Genomic DNA, 23,839 nt, shown 5'->3' with positions numbered 1-23,839 from the left:
ACATCTCCTCAACTGAGCTCAGTCATTCAAGTAAGTAGTTACTGTCTTGCTCTTCTCTTCCTAGCAAATATCAACAGCAAACTAGAGAGTATTCAAAAGCCCCCAATTAGTCTGAGGTAGTCAACTGACTAACAGTGCGGCAATAAACTAACAGGAGTCAAAGGCAGAAAAAAAATTATCCCAGATTTTTAAAGTACTTTTTTAAAGAAGAGAGCTGTTGCAGACTATAATAACAAGTGGTTATTTCTGGATTTGGAAGCAAGGAGAACACAACATATGTATTTTTGTATTTATTTAATTGTGGTTAAGTACACAAAATAACAAGCATAAAGAAAGCAGAGACTACATACAGAATCAAACACTAGGTGTGGTAATGAGTGGCAGAATTAAGCTCTCCCAAGTTAGGAAATCTTATATAGTTCTAATTACACCTATTCAGTGTTTCACACTGTAAGTCAAACCCATGCTAGGCTGAAGTCCTACACAACTCCTGATATTGCAATCCTGTCACTCATTTCACAGTGTGCATGCCCAAGGAGAACAAATTACAATAGCTGCGTACAGTTTTCTGCTCAGTTCTAGCTCTTTTCCCATTCCTATTCACTATCCCTTCGTTTTGCTTCACCTGTAAGGAGAATTGAGAACAGGAATGCCCCCTATTGAGAATATATATAGAGAGAGCCCAGATACTAAAAGATACCTGGACACTAGAAGGCACTGATTTTTATGGTGGCTTGAGTAAATCCCTGCCACCGAGACCCCAACTTCTTTCCTATGTAGTGCCTGGCATGGATTAACCACTCTATAGAAGCCAGAATACCTTTCAAGAAAAATAACTGACTGTGTAAACACACGTTTAACCAGTATCTTCTTTCTAAGAGTATTAATAAACACTGTTTGCAGGACCCTGACCTTTCATTAGAAGGTATTTCAGAAAAATTCTATCTTTTCAGATTTTGGTGGACAATGAAAATATTCTGTCCTATGAAAATATCTTCCGATCAGTAGCACTGTTTTCATAATGACTTATATAATGCAATCATTCTTTACACTGCTGTTGATGCAGACCCTATCTCCAAAGACTTGGCAGTCTAACACTCCCTGGCATAGAACATTATGAAAAAAAACACTTGACATAGAAATTCAGCTGTCAATAGAGACAGGCTATCACAACATACCAATTTTCTGAATTAAACTGTAAGTTGGGGATGACTTTTAAATTCATATTATGTATCATTTTCCACACTGAAATATTCTCAACGTGCTTTAGTGAGAAGCGTTTTGGTTTCCTGATGCCATTAAACAAGTCACAAAAAGTTTCCCCTTGCCTACATCAAAACAAAAACTTACTAGCCCAAATGAAACATTGCTCATAAACAGGCTATACCATTACTACTGGTGACCATCTGAATGAACTATACATGAAGACAGAGATCACAGAACAGTTGAGGCTAGAAGTGCCTCTGGAGGTCACCTGGTGGTCCACCTAGAATGGGCTCTCCAGGTCCATATCCAGATGGCTTTGAGTATCTCCAAGGATGGAGACTCTGCCACCTCTCTGGGCAACCTGTGCCAGTGCTCAGTCACCTTCAGTAAAAACTTCACTGATGTTCAAAGTGAACCTCCTGTGTTTCAGTCTGTTCCTACTGCCTCTGATCCTGGCACTGCTGGACAGAGCCTGGCTTCTTCTTCTTTGCACCCTCCCTTCAGGTATTTCTACACATTAACGAGATTCTCCTTGACTCTAGTCTTCTCCAGGCTGAACAGTCCCACTGTCTCAGCCTCTCCTCTCAGGAGAGATGCTCCAGTCCTTTAGCATCTTCGTGGTCCTCTGTTGAGCTCTCTCTAGTATGTCCATGTCCAAATTGCACTGCAGAGCCCAGAACTGGATACAGTACTCCAGGTGTCATTCACCACTGCCAAGCAGAGGCTCCCCTCACTTAACCAGGAGTCTGCCAAGTGATAATGCTGTGAAAATAACTGGTGCTTGACTCACAATCATCCAAACCATGTCCCCAAGTCTGTTTAATATCCTTCCTATAAAACTCAGTATCAGCACTAAAAAAAGAGCATTGTCAGCAATATACCTGATATCCACCCATAAATCAACCTAGTATAACAGGAAGCAGTTCATATGGGGCTTGCCCCTGCAGTACTTAGTAACTTAGATACACTATATTTAAACCTACTCTTACAAGAAAAATAGCATTTCACTTACACGTGCAAAAAAAAAAAGTAAGTCAAAATTTGAGTAGCACTGAACTGCGGGGAACTGTCTTAGGTTACAACGTAAGATATAACCAAAAGTATGTATTCTATCACCATCTGTTAAAACCAGGTGGGGCAGTGTTCTTTGTCTCGTCCATGACACATCCCTGATAACTCCCTCCGAGGCATATCTTCTGTTTATGGGCTGTCTAACCTCACTGCATGACTCATAGAATTACATCATCCCATTGTGAGATGCTCCGCCCAGGGGGAGGAACCAAGCATTGCTACCTGGATATGATCTGAGGTTTGGAACACCACACTCAACCCTTACCTCCAGGGTTCCCAGAGGACAAGAGCTACATAACCACCACTGGACCTTCTGAGGAAGACCAGACCCTTCTACAGGATCCCCCCTTCAACAGAACCATATCTGTCACCTCAAGAGGACTGCAGCCACCACTTAATTGGACTGCTACCACCACCCTGACCGACAGGGTGTCAGGTTGTATCCTGACTCTGGCAGTATTTCTGTACTACTACATTTATTTTTTAATTTCCCTATTAAGTTGTAGTTCTGATTTTCAAGTATCTCTGGTTTTCTTTCAAACTAGTACAGGAACAAATCTAGGTTTACATGTTCAGTTGGCAATGAAATACTACCAGCAGTGCCACAAATGCCCAAAGAAGACGCATAAACCATTTAAAATGCTTTAAATTAGGTGTAACACCCAAATAAGACTTCAAGATATAATACACCTCCAAGTACTAAAAACAGATTTACCTTTAAAGTGTACAACCAGATCTTTGAATTATTGGTGTTGCTGGTGATCTTTAAATGTAGCTTTTATTTTGCCCCCAGCTTTGCTTGAATTTTTCTAGTCAGACAATCACAGAGGATAGGACTGGCTGGCGTAGGAAAACTTTGGAAACAAATTTACTTCCTTATGATTCTTAACAAATAACATATGCAAGCATCTATCCTTGTTTTAAAACAACCTCCTCTCTTTTGCTACTGTGTTGCATTTATGCCTCTTGCGCAGGACCTCATAATTATAGCATATACTTTCCTAGCTGATTCCTACTATGCTTTCTTGTACTTCTCCATCTCATTTCAGACTCTTCATAAAGCTTGGAATGGCTTGTGCTCTGAGAATAGAAGATTTGTTCTTCTTCTGAACAGTTTTCCCATGGAGCTATACATTAGTTCATTCATGGCCATCCTTCAACGCCCGGTACTTCTATCTCTGTTAGAATGGAACTTTTTATAATTGCATCCCCATTTCCTATCATATTTTCTTGTATGAATCTTACTTTTTGACTGAAGAACTGAGGCTATCAGCTCATTTTACAAAAACCTGATTTAACATGAACATGTTACTATACAGTTTAATCCCCATTTGTCCTCCCTCTCACTCACCTGTCAATGAACTGGTCAATTATGACAAGGTCACCAGGTTGTATTTCCTCTCGTAATGAACCACAGGCAGTAGTCACTAATACATGGGAACAATTTTCTTCTTTTAACGCCCAGATATTGGCACGGTAATTGACGTTTGATGGCATAATTGTATGATGCCTTCCATGTCTGCAAAGATACACGTTGCAAGAGAGTAAAATACATCAGACTGAAATTGCCTTCCTTCTCCCAAATAAGGAGAATTTCAGGAAACATATTTTCCCTAACAATACTGGAAATGCAACTGACCATTTCAGCTACTTCCGGTATATTTTGTTTTCCTAAATGTATTAAGCTTCTCTCAGAATTCAATTTAAGAAGCAATAGTATAATTTTCTTTTTAAATGCAAAATTTTAAGTCCAAGACTGCAATGAAACAGATCTTAAAAATACAATTCAAATATACATCAGCAGCTTCAAGAGTAAAAAAAGTATTTTCCTCTGAATTTTCTAAGCCAGTTCCATAGATTCTGAAACCCCTTTTCCATACACTACAGGAAATTTTTAAGATTTATATACACCTCCATGAATTTTCTGCCCAGAAGCATTGCTTGTATTCTCCCACACAAAGAGTGGCACATCACAGCACATTGTGTTCTAATCTGTCATCTTTCCAAAGAAAACAGTAGAATCATCACATTTTTCTCTTTGATCTTAAACTTTCATAAATTAAAAGAACCACTTCACACTGCTGCAGTATTCTTTTTCACCAAGACAGGAAATACTTGGTCTTATAAGCACAAACTTTTGTGCTATCTCTGTCTTTGCTACAGAAGTACATCACTTACATGATTAAACACATTGGAAAATTATTTTCAACCATGTAAGAGAAAAGAAGGAACTTAATTTCTCAACTGATTTTTTTCAGAGGCCAAAAAGTCCTAAGAATTTGATCATTCAGGAACTGCACACAACATGGCCAAGCACTGTCAGGCAGGATGGCAGGATTCCCAGGTTGTCATTAGCATTTCTGATAAGCTACTAGGCACATGGATTTATTGCTTTATTGCAGTTGCTGTCATAATTTTCTTACAGAATATACATGCCTTTTTTTTTTTCCAACCTGATTCAAAGCCAAAACACAAAGTAAAATTTGCAGGTACCTTGGCCCTAAAAGTAAACTCACAAGGTTTCTATATAAACGGTCATAAATCCCAGTGAGGAGGTAAACCACAGCCAAATTGTTCAGGCATCTGTTGCCCAAGGTCTAGTTTGAAACAGCTCAGCTATGAGAACGTGACTTAGCATTTCATTTGAGAAAATGAGAAAAATGTTGTCCAGGTGCAATAAAACACATGAGCAAAGTCCATGAAAGATAAGAAAAGTAAAACCACAGACAGAAGTGTAGTTGCGGAGATGCTTAGCAGTCAGCAGCTTTAATGGAAAAACACTGGCATGAAAAGAATCGGGGCCCTGAGTGCACCACTGGGTCCTAAGTGCACTGGCCAGTCTCACTCTGGGCCTCCACACAAACTCCTGATGCCTCTGAGCCTGAGTGCTCCTGCCTCCAAGCTCAGGCCCCAGTCTTCCCTCCTGGCCTGAGCTGTGTCACAGTGTGCCTGTCCTCAGTCCTGTCTCCCCCATGGCCTTCAGACCTATGCTGCGGTTTATCTCCAGAGCGGGGTGGGCTTTAGACACACACTACAGCCTTGTCTCTCACCTCCTACTGCTCCTGCCTGGATTCCCTGGATGAATCCTGTGCTTGACTAATCACCTTGACTTGACTGGGCCTGCAGATGGACCATGTCATCAGCACCCACTCTGTCCATTCTGCCTAGATGCTGCGAACTGTGTTAGTATTCTTATATTTAATCCAGGAGCATGCTGGTCCTAGACATCCATGGTAAACACCACTGTGAAATTTCCACACATTCATCTGCAGATCCTGCTTCTAGAGTCTCTTCAAGTACAGTAAACGATGTCTGAATAAAAATTACACAGCGAGAGAGAACTGCAGGGGATGCAGCACCCTAAGCAATAATTGTAATAGCAAGAGGACTCAATAATCTAAGGGATTGATTTGGAGGAGTTTATAGTGGTACCAGAGACAGTTCATCTGGAAGCAGACAATTTCCCTATTTCACAAAGGACATCTGCTAACATAGTGAGCAGATGAATTAATCAGTAAGGTTATCAGCACCACCTATCTACCATCAGAGCAGGTGGCCTTGCAGGCTGCCATTCTTACTAGGGCAACATCTCCCACCAGATTTTTTATCTAACCTACACAGCATTTTTAATACTCTCAGTCCTTGCAGCATCAAATTTGCTCATGAAAAAACCTAAACTTGTGCTGGACTTTGCTACCACAAAGAGCAAGACAGTATCAGATAAGAAATTCAGTTCGCCTAATGAAAACAGAAAAAATTCCGAGAAAACTTTACGACACATAATAAAACCCCCCTTAAAATGCTCATTTACCTTGCTAAGAGCACACAGTCCACATTTTTGATCTTTCCCAAAATCAAAGCATCCGATGGCTGCAAAACAAGCACATGAGTTACAGCCTGACAATCACATTACAAACCTCTACTACTACCTAAAAATAAGCGCAACAGTTACGGAAGAAAATACAGGTTACCATTGTATTCTCACATTTTCTTGATCTCAGCTCTGTAATTTAATATGGCAGATTAGCAAAACAGTCTGGAACAGGAACATCAAACTTGAGACTAGAAGGATTATCACAAATTTTCTGTGTTCGTACCAACATTAACATAGCAACTTTTTACTTTGGGGTTTGAAACGGTAATATATGAAAAGAATATTTGAAACACAAAAAAATAGTAGCATGCACATGTTACCATTAAATTGGTTAGCATGACTCACTTTCTGGTAAACTTCAGTTTCTTTTTGCTAAATAGGTGCCATTCTCTAGTAAAGCTCCCTTTAAACATAAGTCACACTTAATCCGTGCTTTTTCATAACACTTGCCATTCTTTTCTCTGTCCTCCTTCTAACTTGGGCTTGTAGTAGGGGTGTGAAGAGTTCTGGATTCCTCTAACCTACCCTTCACTCACCTCCAGCTTCCTGAAAAACTCACTCTTCCCTGCTGCTGGGAGTCCTGCTTTTGGGAAATGAAATGTGATATAACAGAGAAATTCTGGTACATAAGTGGAAGAAGCAGTGTTGGATTTGCTCAGCCCAGGGATTTCTCTCACAGTTACACAACAAGAAAATACAATCTTCCTGACTATCAAACAGCCAGGACAACAGAGCATTCTGATTTTAGCTATGCAGCTGGAACATGTACCCTGCCATGGAGATGGGTCATCCTGCCCATGAGAGGCAGCCTCTAAGTCATCAACCACCATTACAAAAATCAGCTCCTCTGTGGGCTGTGTTCTGCTCCTGGCCTTCTGAAATACACTATATTTTAGCTTCCCTTTTTGTTAAAACAGCTACTAACAAAATCATGGTTTATCTCCTGATCATAAGTTTGCAAGTGTCTTGAAAGAATCACACATTTGCATTTAAAAATGTTCTGTTGCCAACTACTTGATAGAATACAAATAAAATCATAATGCTAGATGCAAGATTTCAGTTAGTGTTTAGTTTTACAGCTGTTGATTTTATTACACACTTGAAAATCTGCAGAGATTGACAACAAAGTGATATGGGAGTCCCACATTCAAGATTCCCATTTCTAATACAAAACATCACCTTCTACTTCCTATTGCACAGCTCTTTCTGGTAATTATTCATGTGAAAGCTCTCCAAAGCACTGTAATTTACTCTATCACCAATGTTTAAATTCTGGCAGACACTTACTACCTTTTCTTAAAAAAAAGGAACATTCCAGAAAATTTATGTTTAGAACTGTAGTTATTCTGACTTTTTTTTCAAGTCTCCATTTAATATTAAACTATTGATATTTAAGTGTTTACCTTACATATACTCTTCTGAAGCAATCATGGCTTTAAGAGTGAAATTTTACACAGGGCAAAAGCCTTGCTGTCTAGTGGCCAAGGCAACTTGCCATTGCAACATTCCATAAAAAGGAAGGTTCACAAAAATTAGCATTTGGGATTTTGTTTTGTTTACAAACATTTGCTGCATGAAGTAATAAGCACTTAGTCCCCAAAAGGGTACAAAAATACTCTTAAAAACTAAAGAGGATTTTCAGCAAAAGTTCTTGTCTCCCATCAAAAAGATCAGCATGTTGATGACTGGGCACTCTGTTTTATAAGTAACAGATGCAAGTTTATTGCAAGAGGTAGATTTAAGTTTACATCATTTTCAAAAGATTTGGGGTAGAAAGGTGCTGTTTGACTTCTATTTCCACAACAGAACTCCAGTGACTTCTGGCATACATTGACAATCAAAAAGGATGTAACAGCTCTAAAATCCACAGGCTTCAAAATCTAGTTGCTGTAGCCAGGGTTTTCTTCCCTATCTGCTTGCATCCTAGCACTCCAAAAGGCTTCAGGATGGTTGTATAATAGTACTGTCCAGCTGACACCTTTGCACAGATTTCCATGAAACGCATTCTGCACATTTTTCAGGTGACATACTGAACACCTTTTTAGCACATGATTTCTAGAAAGAGAAAAAGAAATACTTGGAATAAAGAAAGCACTGCTAATTGATGAATGGACAGTTTAAGAAAAGAATTGCAGATACTGCATCATGGTTCATTAAAAGATACTAAAGATTGTAAAGATCAAACAATCACAGAATTGTTAGGGTTGGAAAAGACCTGTCACGATCAGCTAGTCCAGCCTTCTTGCCAAGGCAGGCTTGCCTAGATCAGGTTACACAGGGACACATGCAGGTGGGGTTGGAGCGTCTCCAGCAAGGCAGGCTCCATGACCTCTCTGGGCAGCCTGTTCCAGTGCTCTGCCACCCTCAGTGCAAAGAAATTCTTCCTCATATTGTGTTTTAGTTTATGGCCATTACTGCTCGTCCTGTCGCTGAGCACCACTGAAAAGAATCTGGCACCATCCTCTGGGTACTCCCCTTCGAGATATTTATGATGAGATCCCCTCTCAGTCTTCTTTTTTCTAGACTAAGGTGGCCCAGCTCCTACAGTCTCTCCACATAGGAGAGATACTCCAGACCCTGAATCACCTCGGGGCTCTGCTGGACCCTTTCCAGTAGCTCCTTGTCTTTCTTGTATTGAGGAGCCCAGACCTGGAACACAGCACTCCAGATGCGGCCTCACCAGGGCCAAGGGAATCACAGCCCTTGACCTGCTGGCCACACTCTTGCCACTGAACCCCAGGACAGCACTGGCCCTCCTGACTGCAAGGGTGAACTTGTCATCCACTACCCCAAGTTCTTCTCTGCAGAGCTGCTTTCCAGCATGCCAGTTCCCAGCTCTGCTGGTACTTGGGGTTATTCTCCCCACCAAGTGCAGGACCCTAAACTTGCCCCTGTTGAACCCCATCAGGTTTCTTTCTGCCCAATTCTCCAGCCTAAGGTCCCTCTGAGTGGCAGCAAAGCCTTCACGTGTGTCAGCCACCCCCCCCAGTTTTGTATCATCTGCAAACTGGCTTAGGGTTCATTCTAACACTTCATCCAGGTTGCTGGTAAAAAGATTGAACAAGATTGGACCAACTATTGATATGTGCATAAAGTTATAGTAACAGAAATTTCAAACTATGTGTTAACCATGTAGCATAGCTAGTGTGTACTTCCATTCTACTCTCTTTCTCCCACAAGTTCTTTCCAAGTGCTCTACCTCTTTACTATTATCTCAGTCATAGCCAGGAGTGATGATAAGATAATAAAAACTTTTAGTGGAACAATTTCAATTCAAAGCTCTAATACTGTATTTTTAAAGGAGGATTTAATAAAAGTTCTCAAACATAAAAAATTTATAAATGTATTTAACAAGTACTTCCCTCTTTTCACAAAATACAAGCCAGATATATATTACTCATTGTTGCAAAACAGAAAAGAAAGAATAGAACCCTGGGCAATTAACCTCAAACTATTACAATAACAAACAATTGGAATAAATCCCCTTTGTCTATAACATAAATATGCATAAAGTATTGTTCATGTGGTGTCTACAGAATTAACTTTTTCCTTAGTCTCATCTCAGAAGCTAGTTGGAACAGAAAACAGAATGAGCATGAAACACTTGCAATGAAAAAGTATTTCAGAGGTTGTGCAAGCCTCCATTTAACCTGTGAGCTAGTTCAGGAACCAAACGATGTACATTGTTTTGCAGAGGTAGAAGAGGAGCTTAAGTATTATGTTACATGGTCTGATTTTCCTGATCAAAGCAAAAAATGCTCAATTGAAAGGTGGAACTACCCCTGCTTTGTTTGCCAGATAAACTTATGAGCAGAAAAAGAGAGGGAGCTCCTAGAATAATTTTCTAGAGCAGGAAGACCTCTTGCCCACCAGGGAAGGTGATTCAGAACCAAGATCTGTCATCCAGGAAGTAAGACAATCTAACTGAAAATATATTCTGAACAATGCTTTTTAGTAGCTTCGAAATTCAATGATGAAGATAAAATTGCTTGGAACAGCATCTGTTATCCTGTAGAAGAATAATATTTTCCATATCTGGAGACAGAATCACAAAAAATTTTTGGAGTATTTTCCATAGAATACCAAATTTTGATGCACTGAAAATGGTGGAAGCAAACAAAGGAGAAAAGACAGCTGGAATTTTAAGAGCTGTAAGCTTACTTAGTTTTTTAAAAAACTATTGTACTGCATTTTCCCTATTTATAATGTAACTTGAAAGATCATAGGAGGACCAATGTCAACATAGAGAACAGCAAAAAACTATCATAATAGTATATTTTAAACTTTTCCATATTTCCCACATTCCCTAATGCTAAATTTGGTTGTTAAATGATTCTTATGATTCAAGAAGGCCAAAGCAGCAGAGAATTCAAGGACTCTGTATGAAGAAAATGTAAGCTATTATTCATCTTTTAAAAGAAAAGAAAACAGCATTTTTCATTAAAGAGAAATTTATTTTGCTGCTGACAAATGTTAAAGGTGCCAAGGAATATTTATCCCAGAAAGGTTTTCAGTCAAAAATCTTTTTGGCTACGTCCTTGCCTAGAAACTTAAGAATGAAACACCAAGATTTAAGTAAAGTGGAATTGTACACTTTGCATTTTCACATGACAGAAGGAAATGGACATACATTCTTATTAACTATGCCTTTTCTTTTGACATTCATCCATTTTCATTCTTCCTACTTTTGCCTGAACTAAATAGATTGATGTTTCATCTCAGTTTCTCTTGGGAAATAAAAGACCACAAAGTTCTGAAGTTTATTCAGATTAAGCCCTTTACTTCTTAAAATTTCAGGCAGATTATCTCGACACTGATTTCACAGCTCTATGAAAAAGTATCTTTATGGCAGAAAAGTCACAATTTGGTTTTATTCCAGTAACAATCAAGAACAAAATATATCTTTAGGAAAAAAATACTAACAAACAATAAACTTCTAAACTTTTCCAGGCACACTTAAATAAAAATAAAATTGCCATCTTCCATTCAGCAATAGCTGCTCCTCTCAACTACGTAGTTCTAAAATGACTGGCAGGTTGTCTAACACCTCCTTCCTGAATACTAAATAGTTTCAGCAGCAATGTAAGTGAATATTGATCCAGCTGATAATACCAATTGAATTTGTGAGGCTTGTTTCTGCTTCAGTTGAAATCCATTGCACTTTGTGCAACTGTAACTTGTGGACTAAGCTCTGCACATCTTACACTAAGGCTGATCCATCAGTCGCTCCTCATGAGGATGAAAACTGCATTCAGTCACTGAAGTTAATGTGATTCTATACAGGAGGAAATATCAGAAGTTCAGATCTACAGAGAGAGAGAAGGAAGACAGGCCATTACAGTTAAAAGGATAAAAGCTTGCTGTTTGGCTGTGCTCTCTTTCTCTGGCTGTGACCTGACTCCATCCAGGTCAGCTTAACAGTCCCAGTCCAACTCAGGACACTATCTCGAATACATGTTTGTATTCACACCAAGATATCTGAGTTTTACTCTCATCCCCCTTACACAATGCTTTGTGCCAGGAATTATCCTTCAAAATACACTCAGCGCTGTGTATAGAGCAACAGCCCTAGCCTCCACTCCCTTCTGCTGAGGAAAAGGACAGAAGCAAGACGAAGGAGAATTGTTCAGGTGTACCAGTGTCACAAGAACAGTTTCAGAGCTTCATTTTCAAATAATTTTCAAATTATGTGGCTATAAGCATGATTTTACATTGGCATGTAAAACATAATTCAGTAGTTACAAGGAAAATGGTGTCTCATCTATCTCAAAGGACAGTTTTCTGCAATTCAGAAAGGTTCCTGGACCGATCTGACAGACAATAGAGGTCACACACCAGCACAAATTTGAAAGAGAAAGGGTTTATCCCTTGATTGTAAATTCAGGACTGAGTTTCTAAATTCATCCAGTCTACAAATGAGAAGAAGTATACACTCCTTTGCAGATCATCTTTGCAATACTTTGCTTCTACGAACTAAAAATCCCACAACATAGCAACTAAAAAGAACAGTTGTGCCAGCACCACCTTTATACATTCATTTACCAATTGGAACATTCTTAAAGCACATAAACATCTTGAAAACTGGCAAAAAGTTTCAGTAATAAATAAAAAGGTTATACAGACCTTGCCATAAGGAGTGTCAACATATTTTTCTGTTCTTCCTTCTAAGATATCCGGATCATCCAGGCCAGTTCCACCGATAATTCCAATCTTACACAAAAAGTACATATTAGTCTTCTTGCAATTTACATTTAACTGCATGCCTGAAAAACGAACCAGGCAGCTACAAAATGTATCTTCTTCTTGAGGTGATGCAAGACTACAGATCAACAGAGCATAATATGCCTATCAGATTTTCCTAGAATGTACATTTCAAATACCTGATTTTAAACAACTGGTATTTAGTTTGCCAATTTCTTACCCCACGATTTTCCTGTTTAAGATACCAAATTAAAAAAAGCTATGAAAAAATGCACAAAGATGCACTATTAAACATTTATTTCCAATATAAAAATGAAGAGTGCTATTTGGGAATGCCTCTATTGAGTGAGAAATACTCAGTATTGTAGAAATAGTGAGAAAAAGTGTAGTAAGCTCATTAAAACCAAGGCTTCTTGTTTATATGGACAAAAAGTCTTACACATAACCACCATACTGAATACCAGGTTGTCATGGTTTTAAGCCCAGCTGGAGGTTAAGCACCACACAGCCACTTGCTGAAACCCCCCTTCTTTCCTCCTGCATTGTGGTGGAATCAGGAGAAGAATCAAAGGCAAGCTTGTATGTTGGTATAAGAACAATTTAATAACTGAAAATAAAATAAAATATGGTAATAAGGGTAAATTATAACAATAATGAAAACAAAAAAAATAACAAAAAGGGAAAAACCAGTGATGCACAAGACAACTGCTCTCCACCCGCTGAGTGATCCCAGACTCCCATTCCGCAGCTGAGAATGGCCACCCTCTGGGTAACTCCCTCAGTTTATACAGCGGGCATGACATTCCACGGTGTGGAATATCCCTTCAGTCAGTTTGGGTCACCTGTCCCAGCTATGCTCCCTCACAGCTTTGTTTGCAAACCCCCTCTACTCCCTCCTTGGCAGAGCATGAGACAGGGAAAAAAGAAGTCCCTGACTTAGGATAAACATGACTCAGCAAAACCCAAAACATCAGTGTGTTATCAACGCCATTCTCATTCTGAATCCAAAACACAGCACTGTAACAGTTACTGAGAGGAAATTAACTTTACCATAGCTGTAACCAGGACACAGGCATTCCTACATGGTATTATATGTCCAAAATAAAGAAAATCTTTTGGAAAAAAAATAGGGTTTTGTGTTGACTTGACAAAATCTAAGAGGTTTCCCAACTAAAATCCCTGTTGTGTTTTGATTTGCCTGTGATTGCATATTCCAGCTAAGAAAAATGCGTCTGATTTTTCTTGTTTCTAGCTCATTCCATCATTGGAAAGGAACTTGTTTTTTGTCTCTCTAGGGATAATCAGATTTTCGATCAAGTCAGGTTTTTCCCTTGAGTTCAGAACACTTGTAACTCCTTGGATGGAATCGTTACCGTCAAACTTTTCACAACTGAAAGCTTAGTAAAGGTATTTAAAAGTGATGTTACCATTTATCACACACAGAGAAAATGACAGTGCCTCTTTTTTCTTCAGTGTGACCAGTTGTTCCACAGTTTGTATCACTTTCAAGTTTAATACATATCATGACTGATTTGCTTATCAGAGAAGAACAAAGTCTGAACCATTGTGACATAACTTATTACCACAAAGACTGAAAACTTCCCATGTAAAACCTCCAGACTTCAACATACAAGACCCTCCTTCCACAACACATACACAGCTGCCTCTCACCCTAGCTTTTTCTTACTTTCACATTCATAGAGACCCCATTTGTTCAACCACTGTATTAGCTGGCTCATCAAGCACTTCTTTTCAACAAGTAGAGGCTCTGTTGTCTTCGTTACATATCAAATACCTCTCTTACAAAGCTTTTCACACCCGATGGTGTAAACGCTGATACGATGAGATAGTTTTAACTCCTACTTCCTTGTGCTACCCCCCTGTGGACCAGGAGGAGAACTGCAAAGGGAAATAGTAAAAACCCACATACTTCGACGCTGAAGACACACACAAGCTTTACGGAAGACCTAGATCATTGTTTGCAGTAGTATTGATGGGTCTATTCCCACGTTACTCGTGTAGCTTAGCTATCACAAAGGTTCCAACTTGGATTGCTCACAAAAATCCTGCAAACTACATACACTTTAGGATGAATAACATACTGCCTTAAGAATCGTGGAAGGTATCCAACAGGAACAATCACAGAACTCAAAATCAGTAAAAGAACATCTTTAACACTGTTCAAGCATACATTCAGTAAACACTGATGATTGCTACATTAACAGAAGACAGGACCAAAATGGCGCCTTTTTTGTTTTTTTCAATCTAGGGAAAAAAAAGGGTTCCTTCAGCAACTTCACTAATTTTAGCTTGGTGTAACATCTGTTTTACTAGTGTCCTATGACTTAAGATTCAAAAGGGAACTGAAGTTTTACATCTAGCAAAGTGAAAGTTGTTGGGACTGAGGAAAAGAGTGCAATGCTGGAGAGAACAGCTCCAGATATACGCCATTAAAAGTTATTTTGGAACTGCAATGTTTTAAGGTCATTATGAACACACAGCTCCATCACAGTAACAGACTTCCTGTACAGAAACCAGCACGCATGGCCCGTGGCAGCATGTGGTTGCTCTCAAATTTGCTCTCAGCCTCCATAATCCTGCTGCTGCAGCAGCATCAACATGTGCTTTGGCTGCACTGTACAGTTCCTGAGAGGCTTTTACACCAAATAACCCTGCTGTCAGAAATGGCAGACTGCAGTGAGCTTGCAAAATACTCACAGCTCCCAGGGTACAGAATCCAAAGCACAGAAGACCTAGACTATGTTGAGTGTGCTTCTGCCTTTTTACCCACTGCAAACTTACCTCAGTGGCAGTCTGGACAACCCTCAGGCCACCTGAGGCAACACTGGGTAGGGAAATGCTGGGCTCACTTCAAATTCACTGGAGAGCTACTCCAGTGGAAGGAAAGTTAGGCTAGCAGGGATTTTTGAAGCAGCTGCTTCTACAGTCCTGTAAGGTCAACTTAGAGCAGGCAGCTCTAATCCTAAAATTAATTTTACCTGACAGACAATTATTTTTCCTCCTAGTTTACAGGATCTCCAGAAATACTATCTGCATCTGGGAGCTAGACACAAAAATCTGATTCTATACTAAATTCTGCTTTCCAAACCTTGTAGTGAATTATCAAAAGGAACGCAGATGCTCTAGGCTCAGTGGGAGAGATACCCTACGTCCTGGTTCTGGCCAGGACAGGATTAATTTTTGCAGTAGCCTGGGAGGGCCATGACTACGACCTGGAGGTTATTTTATATCACTTCGTATCATTTTCCAGAAACAGGGGAAGGTGTCCTGGGTCAGGGTAGCATGACAATTGGTTATTTTTGGGCTCTGCATAGTGGTGAGCAGTTGCATATGAGCCGCTCGCCTCTCTTGTATACTTTTGTTATATCGTTGCTGTTACTGTTTGTTTTCTTATCTCATTGTTTCCAGTAAATTTTTCTTATCTCAACCCACAATCTTCACCTTTTGTGCCTGCAACTCTCCCCTCCATTCTGCTGCAGAGGATGGGTTTGGAGTGGTTTCAGTGGGAGCACTAAATTGGAGAGCACCATTTCTAAACCACAACACCCTGTCAGAGGAGCTCAGCTCTACTCCCACCCACCAGACCAGGCACTGAAGGTATGGGAAGACAGGGACAATGTGATGAGGAAGAACAGTTTCACCTTTCCTTAAAAGCCAGACGAGTGACCTCACATCTAGGAACGACCTCAAGAATGGAAAGATGTAAAACTGTATTGTCCATTCCAGACTTTGCATCATACAAAGGGATATAAAGGATATAACCTGTAAAAATTAATGGAGGTTGTATCGAACGTTATCTGGAACTAAATCTCAAGTAAAATGGCACTGCAGTAGAGTGAAACACAAATTATTTTACTATGATATAGTTGATCTCAAACACTGGGATGAAGAGCAACAGAAGTGAAATCTAGCAAACAGTCATCACACCAGTAACTACAAAGATCAAACCCATTTCTCTGTGTGATTCCAAGTAACAATCACACTGAAGTGTGCGCCTTTCTTCACCTGGTGTTTGGTGAACTTCCCCAAGTAGGTTTAAGCCAAAGGCATAGAGGTGTCAGTGCAATAACAGCCTACACTTGTCTGTCTGAGGGTCTTAAACACTAGTACATGTCATGATCACCTATGGGTCCTTTTGACAACTAATCACCAACAAACCCTTCTGTACTCCTCTCTTCTGTTTTGGGGATACTGAGAAAGGGGTGAGGATGGCATTACAAATAATTTTGCTTAAAAGGAGATAAACATCAAGTTGTGTATAATTTATGCTTAGTACAATAAACCTGTACATTGAAGACAGGTTGTAACTGTTTTCTACACACCAAAACAACCATGAGTTACTTCACCGCAGAAAAAATAATGCGTAGTTTGTAAAAACCCAAGTTTCTGCCTGACCACTGGCCTGCTTGCCCCTGGTGCCATCACCGCTCTGAGCAGCTTTTCAAGCACACAGGAGACAAGTCTTAGAGGGGAAGTTTTGCACTGTTCACTTCCGCCAAAGCTTAGAGTTCCGTGCACAAACACAGCACGCGGTTACAGATCCGTCACGGTCCCTCTCACTGACAAACCCCCCACACCCGGGTCGGATACCCGGAAAAGGAGATTTCTCCGGATTGAAAAAAACCCCCACCACCACTAACAACAAAAAACCTACCCCCCCCCAAAAAAAAAAAACCCTAAAAACAAAACAAAACACCAAAACCAAACAAACAAAAACCCCACAACAAAAACAAAAAAAAAGCCCATCAAACCAAACACCCCAAAAAACACCAACCCCCCCCCCAAAAAAAAACCCACCGGAAACCCCCAAAACAACAAACAAACAAACAAAACACCCCAACCCCAAACAAACAAAAAACCCCAACCCCAAAAATCAAAAACCCCGTCTCTTCCGGGACGGCCGCGGGAGCCCCTGCGCGGGCCTCGGCGAGGGAGCGCGCGGGCGGGCGCCACCGCCCACAGCGGCACCGCTGCGCTACCGGGCCCGCTCCCGGCAGGCGGCGCAGGGGAAGGTGGGAAGGCGGCAGGAAGCAGGGAAGGGCACAGCGGGCAGGACGGAGGCAGCGAGAAAGGAAGGAAGGAGAGAAAGGAAGGAAGGCAGCGCTTCCCAGCATGCGCTCGGCAGCGCCGGGAGGGCAGCGGTGTAGGCCGCGCCATCCCGCTCCCGCAGCCGTCCCGAGGCGGGGACTGGAGGCGACAAGCGGGGAGGGTTTGCGGGCGGCGGTGAACGCCGCCTCCTCCCTCCTGAGGTGCGGCTGGGCAGAGGCGCACTTACCTTCACGGGCACCGAGGCGGCGACGGCGGCCATGCTGGCGGGAGGGCGGGGCGGCGCCGCGGGGGCCGCGCTCCGCCCGCCGCGGGAGGGCGCTTCAGGCCGCCAGGGGGCAGTACCCACCCGCGCTGTGGCCCGCGAGCGGCGCGGGCCGGGGAGCCCCGGGCCGGGGTCTCGGAGCGCCCGGGGAGCACCCGGACCCTGAGGTGAATGAGAGCCCTGCGTGCTTAAATGCCGCTTGATTCGCAAGCAGGGCGCCCGTCTTGCTTGCTTCTTAATCCTTCCGACCTGCACGCTCACCTGCGACTCTCGGAGTTTCCGCTGCGTGGAACAGGAGCGGTGCTGCGGTGGGTGTGATTGAAGTAATTTGTCTGCTTAAAGGTGCAACTGTGTGCTTAGATTGCTAAGCACTGGCTCGGTCTTCCTGAAAACTTAACTTTCAGAGGGTTTATATTTCAGGCAGACCACCTTTCCATATTCCTGGAAAGACAGCGGTTTATTTGACTTCCCCCCCCTTTCAAATCCTTGAATTTGCCAGCAGAGATGGATCTAAACTGCACCACAAAATCCCTGAAGCATCCTATAAAACAGTAACATGAAGCGAAAAGGTGCTTATTAGTCGTGGAGTGCCAGAAATGGCAAAATGAGACCAAAATTCTAGCTCTAACCTACATGAAAATTCCTACTGTATTCCTACTCTTAATGAAGTGGAAGAAGTTTCTTTTAAATTAAAAAAAAAAAAAACCTAATTAATTTAGACTTTTAATGTGCTCTAAGTTAAGGGTTGTCTTTTCAATATCCAAAAATATGTCTGAGAACAAATAGGAGCATGTTTTGCAAAAAAGAAAAATCTTTCTGAAGTAAACATAGAATGTTTACACGTGTTTAGCTCTCCAAGCTAAATAGAGCTTCAAGTGATAGAAAAAGGTAAGCACTTTTATTATGTACTAATAATTAAAATTTTTCTGTCTGTGGTATTTTTCTTGTTGCTATATGTCCATAAATTTAGGAAGAACATTTGTTTTACCATAACATAATCCTATATTTTGAGAAACATCAGTAGGTTTTATATATTTATGCATTTTATTTCTCTAGGTAGTTACAAATATTATATGTATATTTATATCGAATGTAGAGCTTTCAAAAATAGCCATTATCTTGTTAATTGGAAGTACTTGCTTGTAAAAGTGTTTGACATATTTTCTTTAAAGCAGCTTTACCTACTGGAGATGCATTGGCCACCCAGACATGCCATTCTCGCATGCCGCTCAGTGCTACCTGCCTGTTAAAAAACTGTCATAAATCTGCTAGTAAATGCAGGCTCAGATTCATCACTGGACACGTCGTACATTTTAACTGCTAAGATCTTGAGGCAGTTCTTTGTGTACCAAAAGAAAAAGGATATTCCCGATTACTTAAGGCAGTAGCAGCTAGTGCTGAACTCGTGCGTCAGCTGGAATGTGCTCTCTGTGCAGCTTTAAACACTTTTTAAACACCTTTTTTTAAAAACACTTTTAAACTTTCTTTTTAAGCACTGTCTTCAGTGTGTGCTAGCAATCTTCGTGCAGTGCTGGGATATTTGTCACCAAGGCTGAAACCTTCTTACTGCAGGTCAAAATGTAGACCATAGTGATAAGAAATTTACTTTGGAAAATCATGGTTTAATACAGAGAGAAAGAAGGGCATGAGTGGTGTTACAGGTTAACTTCTTCAGTTGAAGTTATAGTTTTTCAGGTGAAGTCATAGCTAACTACTTTTACGACTTCCGTGTGTAGCCATAATACCACAACAAGAGTGGAATTTACTGTGTACTTCTCTTCTGTTGAAGGCATATGTTCTGCTTTTGGTGTACAGAATCTTTTAATGGGTAATTCTTGGCAATTTTTTCTGTTTAATTCTACAATTTTCCTCTGCTGAATTGCTATAAAAAGCTGTATCAGTTGTGTTGCAGTATTCATTTTTGACCACAACTACATGAAATCTATTTGCTTTTTGAATATGAGAGCTCATGTTGCTTAAATAGTATTGAAGTATTCACTATTTGCACTCTTAGGGACTGGAAGTCAAAAGTTGATTCTTACTCCCAGCTCCATACCTGTGGATTCTCTGATGTTTTGTGTGTTTTGTAGGAATATTGCTCTGCATAATGCTGCCCATATATCTACATTAAATCTGAACATAGAACAGCAAGCAGAAAAGACTGCTCATGTTGGATTGTTACTGACATAGATACTTGAAGAAATGTTGAGCTGGAAGCTCAAAAGAAGCTTCATTAGATGGAGTTTCTGAAGAGGGCTAGTCTGAGCAACTGTTTTGGCACAGTCCAGACAATGGATGGACAGCTTAGACTCAGAATCAGAAAAGGAGCTAATAAACTCTGCTCTTGAAGTACCTTTCCACATTTAATACCACATGAATTTCAGTTCAGCAGTTTACTAGAAGGAAAACCTGTATCAATATGAAATTCTGCACATCTTCAATTGAGGTGTTTATGAACAGTTAGTGAGTTCCCATTACTTGTATCATCTTACAACCTAAGTTAAGGCATACATGTGTTTAAGCCTTCAAAATTATTTAACTGATTAGTAACAGGTAAGAAACAGTGCTTTGTGAAGTGAACATTTAAAATGCTTTCATTTCTGTACACCATATGCTTTTGATATCTTGGTTTTGAATACCTTAAAGTTAAAATACTGTTCTAGGATTTAAAGGTGGAATCCAGTTCAGTGACTACTGTTCATCAGGAAACTGTAATCCAGAAATCTTTAACACCACACTTATCATTGTGAGTAGTCAGCTTTCTACAGCTGCCATTTGAAATTGGAAGCAGGTAATTGAACACCATCCCAACAAAACCAAAATGTTCAGGAAAACACAATGAACATAAACTATTAAAAAAATACTTGTTACAGCATTACTAGAGAGGTTGCAATTTCAGTTCACAATTCCATTTGTGACATTACAGAACAGAAAACCTTCAAATAAAGTGATAGCTTTGTATTTTCTTAGAGATTGCTCTTTGTACTTCATATTCCAAATGATGAACTGTAAATCCATTTATCTGAATAAAAATGGACAGTTTACTGATGTTTCATTTTTTCAAAAATAAAATAAATGCACAATTACTTGAAATCTCTCTGCTTTGATTTCTCAGTATTTCTCTTGGCTGTGTCTCATGGACAGTGTTTCCTTAGCTGAAGTTAAAATAATAAGTAAAAATTGTCTCATTTACACCTTACAGCATTCAAAAAATACAGAAGAACCTTTAGATGAGAATATGTAGTTTATGTAACAGGCCTTTCAAACTTAAATATAAAGTTATTTTTCGTATGTCAAGGGAATTTTTGTGGAAGTCCACATGTAGTCAATACCTGAAAACCCTGAAAGTCTTTAGAAGTCTGGGAAGATCTGACAAGTTCCCCAAAATTATCTTAGTGGTTTTGGTCATGTGACTGACAGAGCTTGGAAATACTGGTCAAATGAACAGAAACATTATTGTTAGTGTAAGAAACCTTTAATTACAAAAAAGGTATATTATTTAGTTAATTATAGAAAACAATCTGTGTATGAGAAGATAATTCTTCACAGTACAAATCAAAGTTGAGGAAAGGTCTATATTAGGACGTAGTGACCTTTGAGTTTTAATCCTTCTTCAGACATCAAGTATTTTCATGCATGTAAGTAATTTAAACCCTGTCCCTCCTGTAGTCAGAATTGTGAATTGTAGTCAGAATCTTAACTGTGTTAAGAAGTGTTCAGATTAGCTAGAATGTATTTGTGAGAATGCTTTGAAAGTGAAAAGCGCTGTATCAAGGCAAAAGGTCTTACTTTTTTGTTACAACAAAAGTTGCTGTAAAGAAATAATGCTGTGTACACACAGCTGAGCTTTGAATTGCTTGTGCTAATGTTACTTCAAAGAAACAGTATTTTCATGCAAGAAGGGAAAATAAAGCCTCAGTCAAGTCCAGTTTACCTTCTCTGTTTATTCATGCCGATCTCACTGTCAAGAGTTCCCATTATGCTCTACTGCTTATAGACTTTGTTATTTCTGCCCTACCAGTTCGCAACATTTTTTCAATAGTGATGGAGTGTTGCACACCTTAAAGGAAGAGTATCCTCTGTGTCCTTCTGTATCAGACAAAATTTGACCCAAAAAGGAAGCCTGTATTTGCCATTTGCTCTTGCTGTGAAACTAGCTTTCTCTTTCACATTCCATGTTAATTTCATCTTTGCTCCTGTATACTGGAAACAATTATCTGGTCCCTGTCCCCAGAATAATGATTTATGATTTCAACTGACTTCAAAGAAAAAATAATTTCTGTGTTTGGTGTTAGGACAAAAAACTTTTAAAGTGTAAATTAGCTTAAGGACTACCATATGTAAGTATCTGAGTCAGGTTCAGGAATATTTGAAAACCTAAGTTCCAAGTCTTTATTGTGATCCACTATCTGAACTACTAGTTTATTGCTTCTACATATGTCTCATGGAGCAGAGAGGTCTGTGAACCCTCAAAAGCTTGCCAGCAAAAGGCTAACCAAAGAAATTCAAAAGACCTTTATCAGTAGCTGAAGACATCTGTCTTTACACTGACTGTGATGTGAGACTGTAACACTTTGCATTGATCCATCTGTTTGTGATTTGTAATCTATTTGTAGTTTGTATGAGCAGCTGGGTTTTCCTTAATTTGAAATAAGTGGAAGTATCTTGAAGAGACCATTTTAGCAAAACAAACACTGGAAAATTACTTCTCTAGCATGATTTTTTTCTCAAGAAGGAACCATGAAGAAGCTGACCTCATCGTCTTTAAAGCTGTGAGGTGCTTCTTGTGCACTAAAGAACCTTAATTCAATGAAGGTTGCGCAGTCCACAGACAGAGCAACTCCGCCATTTACAAAAGAGAATTTTTCATCTTACAGATAATTTACTGATAAAATAACTCTGAAAGCTTCTGTGCAAAGAAACACACTGTGAATTCAGGTATGTAAAATCTTCAAGGTAAGACAGTGAAGTTCATAAAGTTGACTTTTGACATTACTGACATAAGTTAGTTCAGAAAATATAATCCATACTTCAATTATGCAGTCATACTTTTCTTCCTGAATGTAATGTACGGACTCGAAGTCCCCATTATATTCAGTGGTGCTACAGAGAAAAGGGAACCTCAGATCATGTGGGAAATGGTTACAGAATATGAGCATTATTGTAATTAATAGCTGCACTGGTCTGCTAGTGTTAAGATGCGAGTGATTCTCTCGAATATGTTCCACATACCAGTTAATTCGTTTTGTGCATGAAGTATCTGAGTGCATCCATATCACCTGTGCATAGAAATGCTTATAAAACTAATCTGGGGAGCTAGAGTAAAAGCTGCCTCCCCATGTGGCTCTGCTGGAACTTGCTACTCGACCACATGCTTCTACTTCCAGTATTTTTTGTGACATACACATCAGCTTAGCTCCCACCACAAAAGCATTAAAAGGAGAAGAATGAAAAAGAGTGGCCTAAATATTTCATTGGTTTGTGCTGAGGTATAGTTATTCAAACTCCATCTGGATTTTGTTTACCCATAACCCGTCTTCAACTGCATCTTGACTTCAGGTGCCTTCCTTGGCTCTGCTCAGGCATCACTTCTGTATGTTCTTGATGACTAAAAGTTAGGTCCTGGTAATTGTAAACTGCTTCCCAGGGGACTGGCCTAGGAGGTGCGGTGACTCAGAGGCATGTGACACAGACTGCCTCCCTGCTTCCCCCTGGCCGTGGGCATGCAGGTACTCACTGCTGCCCTAGTGCATCCTTCAGTTATTACATGCCCATCCCACACTGCCGTGCTCTGGATGGTGAGTAGCGGGAACAGGACCAGATCTTCACCTTTCTCATGCCTCTGCCTGCTCTCATTTAGTGGGCTTGCAGTAGCATTTCCCTATGGTTAGATCCCTGGTCCAGCAGGTCCTTTGTGGAGGTAAATATGTTCCGAGCATTTAATGCTTTGTTCCGAGGTTTGCTGGTGCTTCTAGCCAACATGTAGTGGTGCTGTGCCAAATAAAACCCACAACACTCTTAACACGTGTGTCCGTTGCAGGTGCAGGTTATGTCCTTCAGCAATGTGATTTACCTCTTGCAGCAGAATAGCTCCTTTCTATTGTGTGGGTGGCTTCTTTGTAGCCTGTGTGGCAATGTTGGTTAAACCGTGGTGT

General features: G+C 40.2%; 1 protein-coding gene across 2 annotated transcripts in view; it reads right to left on the bottom strand.

Annotated features, from left to right (window-relative positions):
* Positions 1 to 17,932, bottom strand: part of LOC121662423 (methylthioadenosine phosphorylase) — a 32,779-nt gene extending 14,847 nt beyond the window's left edge. Inside the window, exons 1-4 of one of the 2 annotated variants that reach the window (XM_042023557.1) lie at positions 17,649 to 17,932; positions 12,275 to 12,361; positions 6,089 to 6,147; positions 3,629 to 3,796 (exon numbers count right to left, since the gene is read on the bottom strand). In XM_042023557.1, coding sequence (XP_041879491.1) covers positions 3,629 to 3,796; positions 6,089 to 6,147; positions 12,275 to 12,361; positions 17,649 to 17,681 — 347 coding nt within the window. In that variant the 5' untranslated portion in view covers positions 17,682 to 17,932. The other variant, XM_042023556.1, reaches the window with a different exon arrangement.
* Between the last annotated feature and the right edge of the window lie 5,907 nt (positions 17,933 to 23,839).

The sequence above is a fragment of the Corvus kubaryi genome, unplaced genomic scaffold, assembly GCF_017639235.1.
Source record: "Corvus kubaryi isolate FWS band 111438036 unplaced genomic scaffold, C.kubaryi_AGA036_p1.0 37249, whole genome shotgun sequence".
In the NCBI taxonomy this organism is placed as follows: domain Eukaryota; kingdom Metazoa; phylum Chordata; class Aves; order Passeriformes; family Corvidae; genus Corvus; species Corvus kubaryi.
The sequence above is the reverse complement of the archived record's forward strand: the minus strand, read 5'-3'. Positions and strand labels throughout refer to the sequence as shown.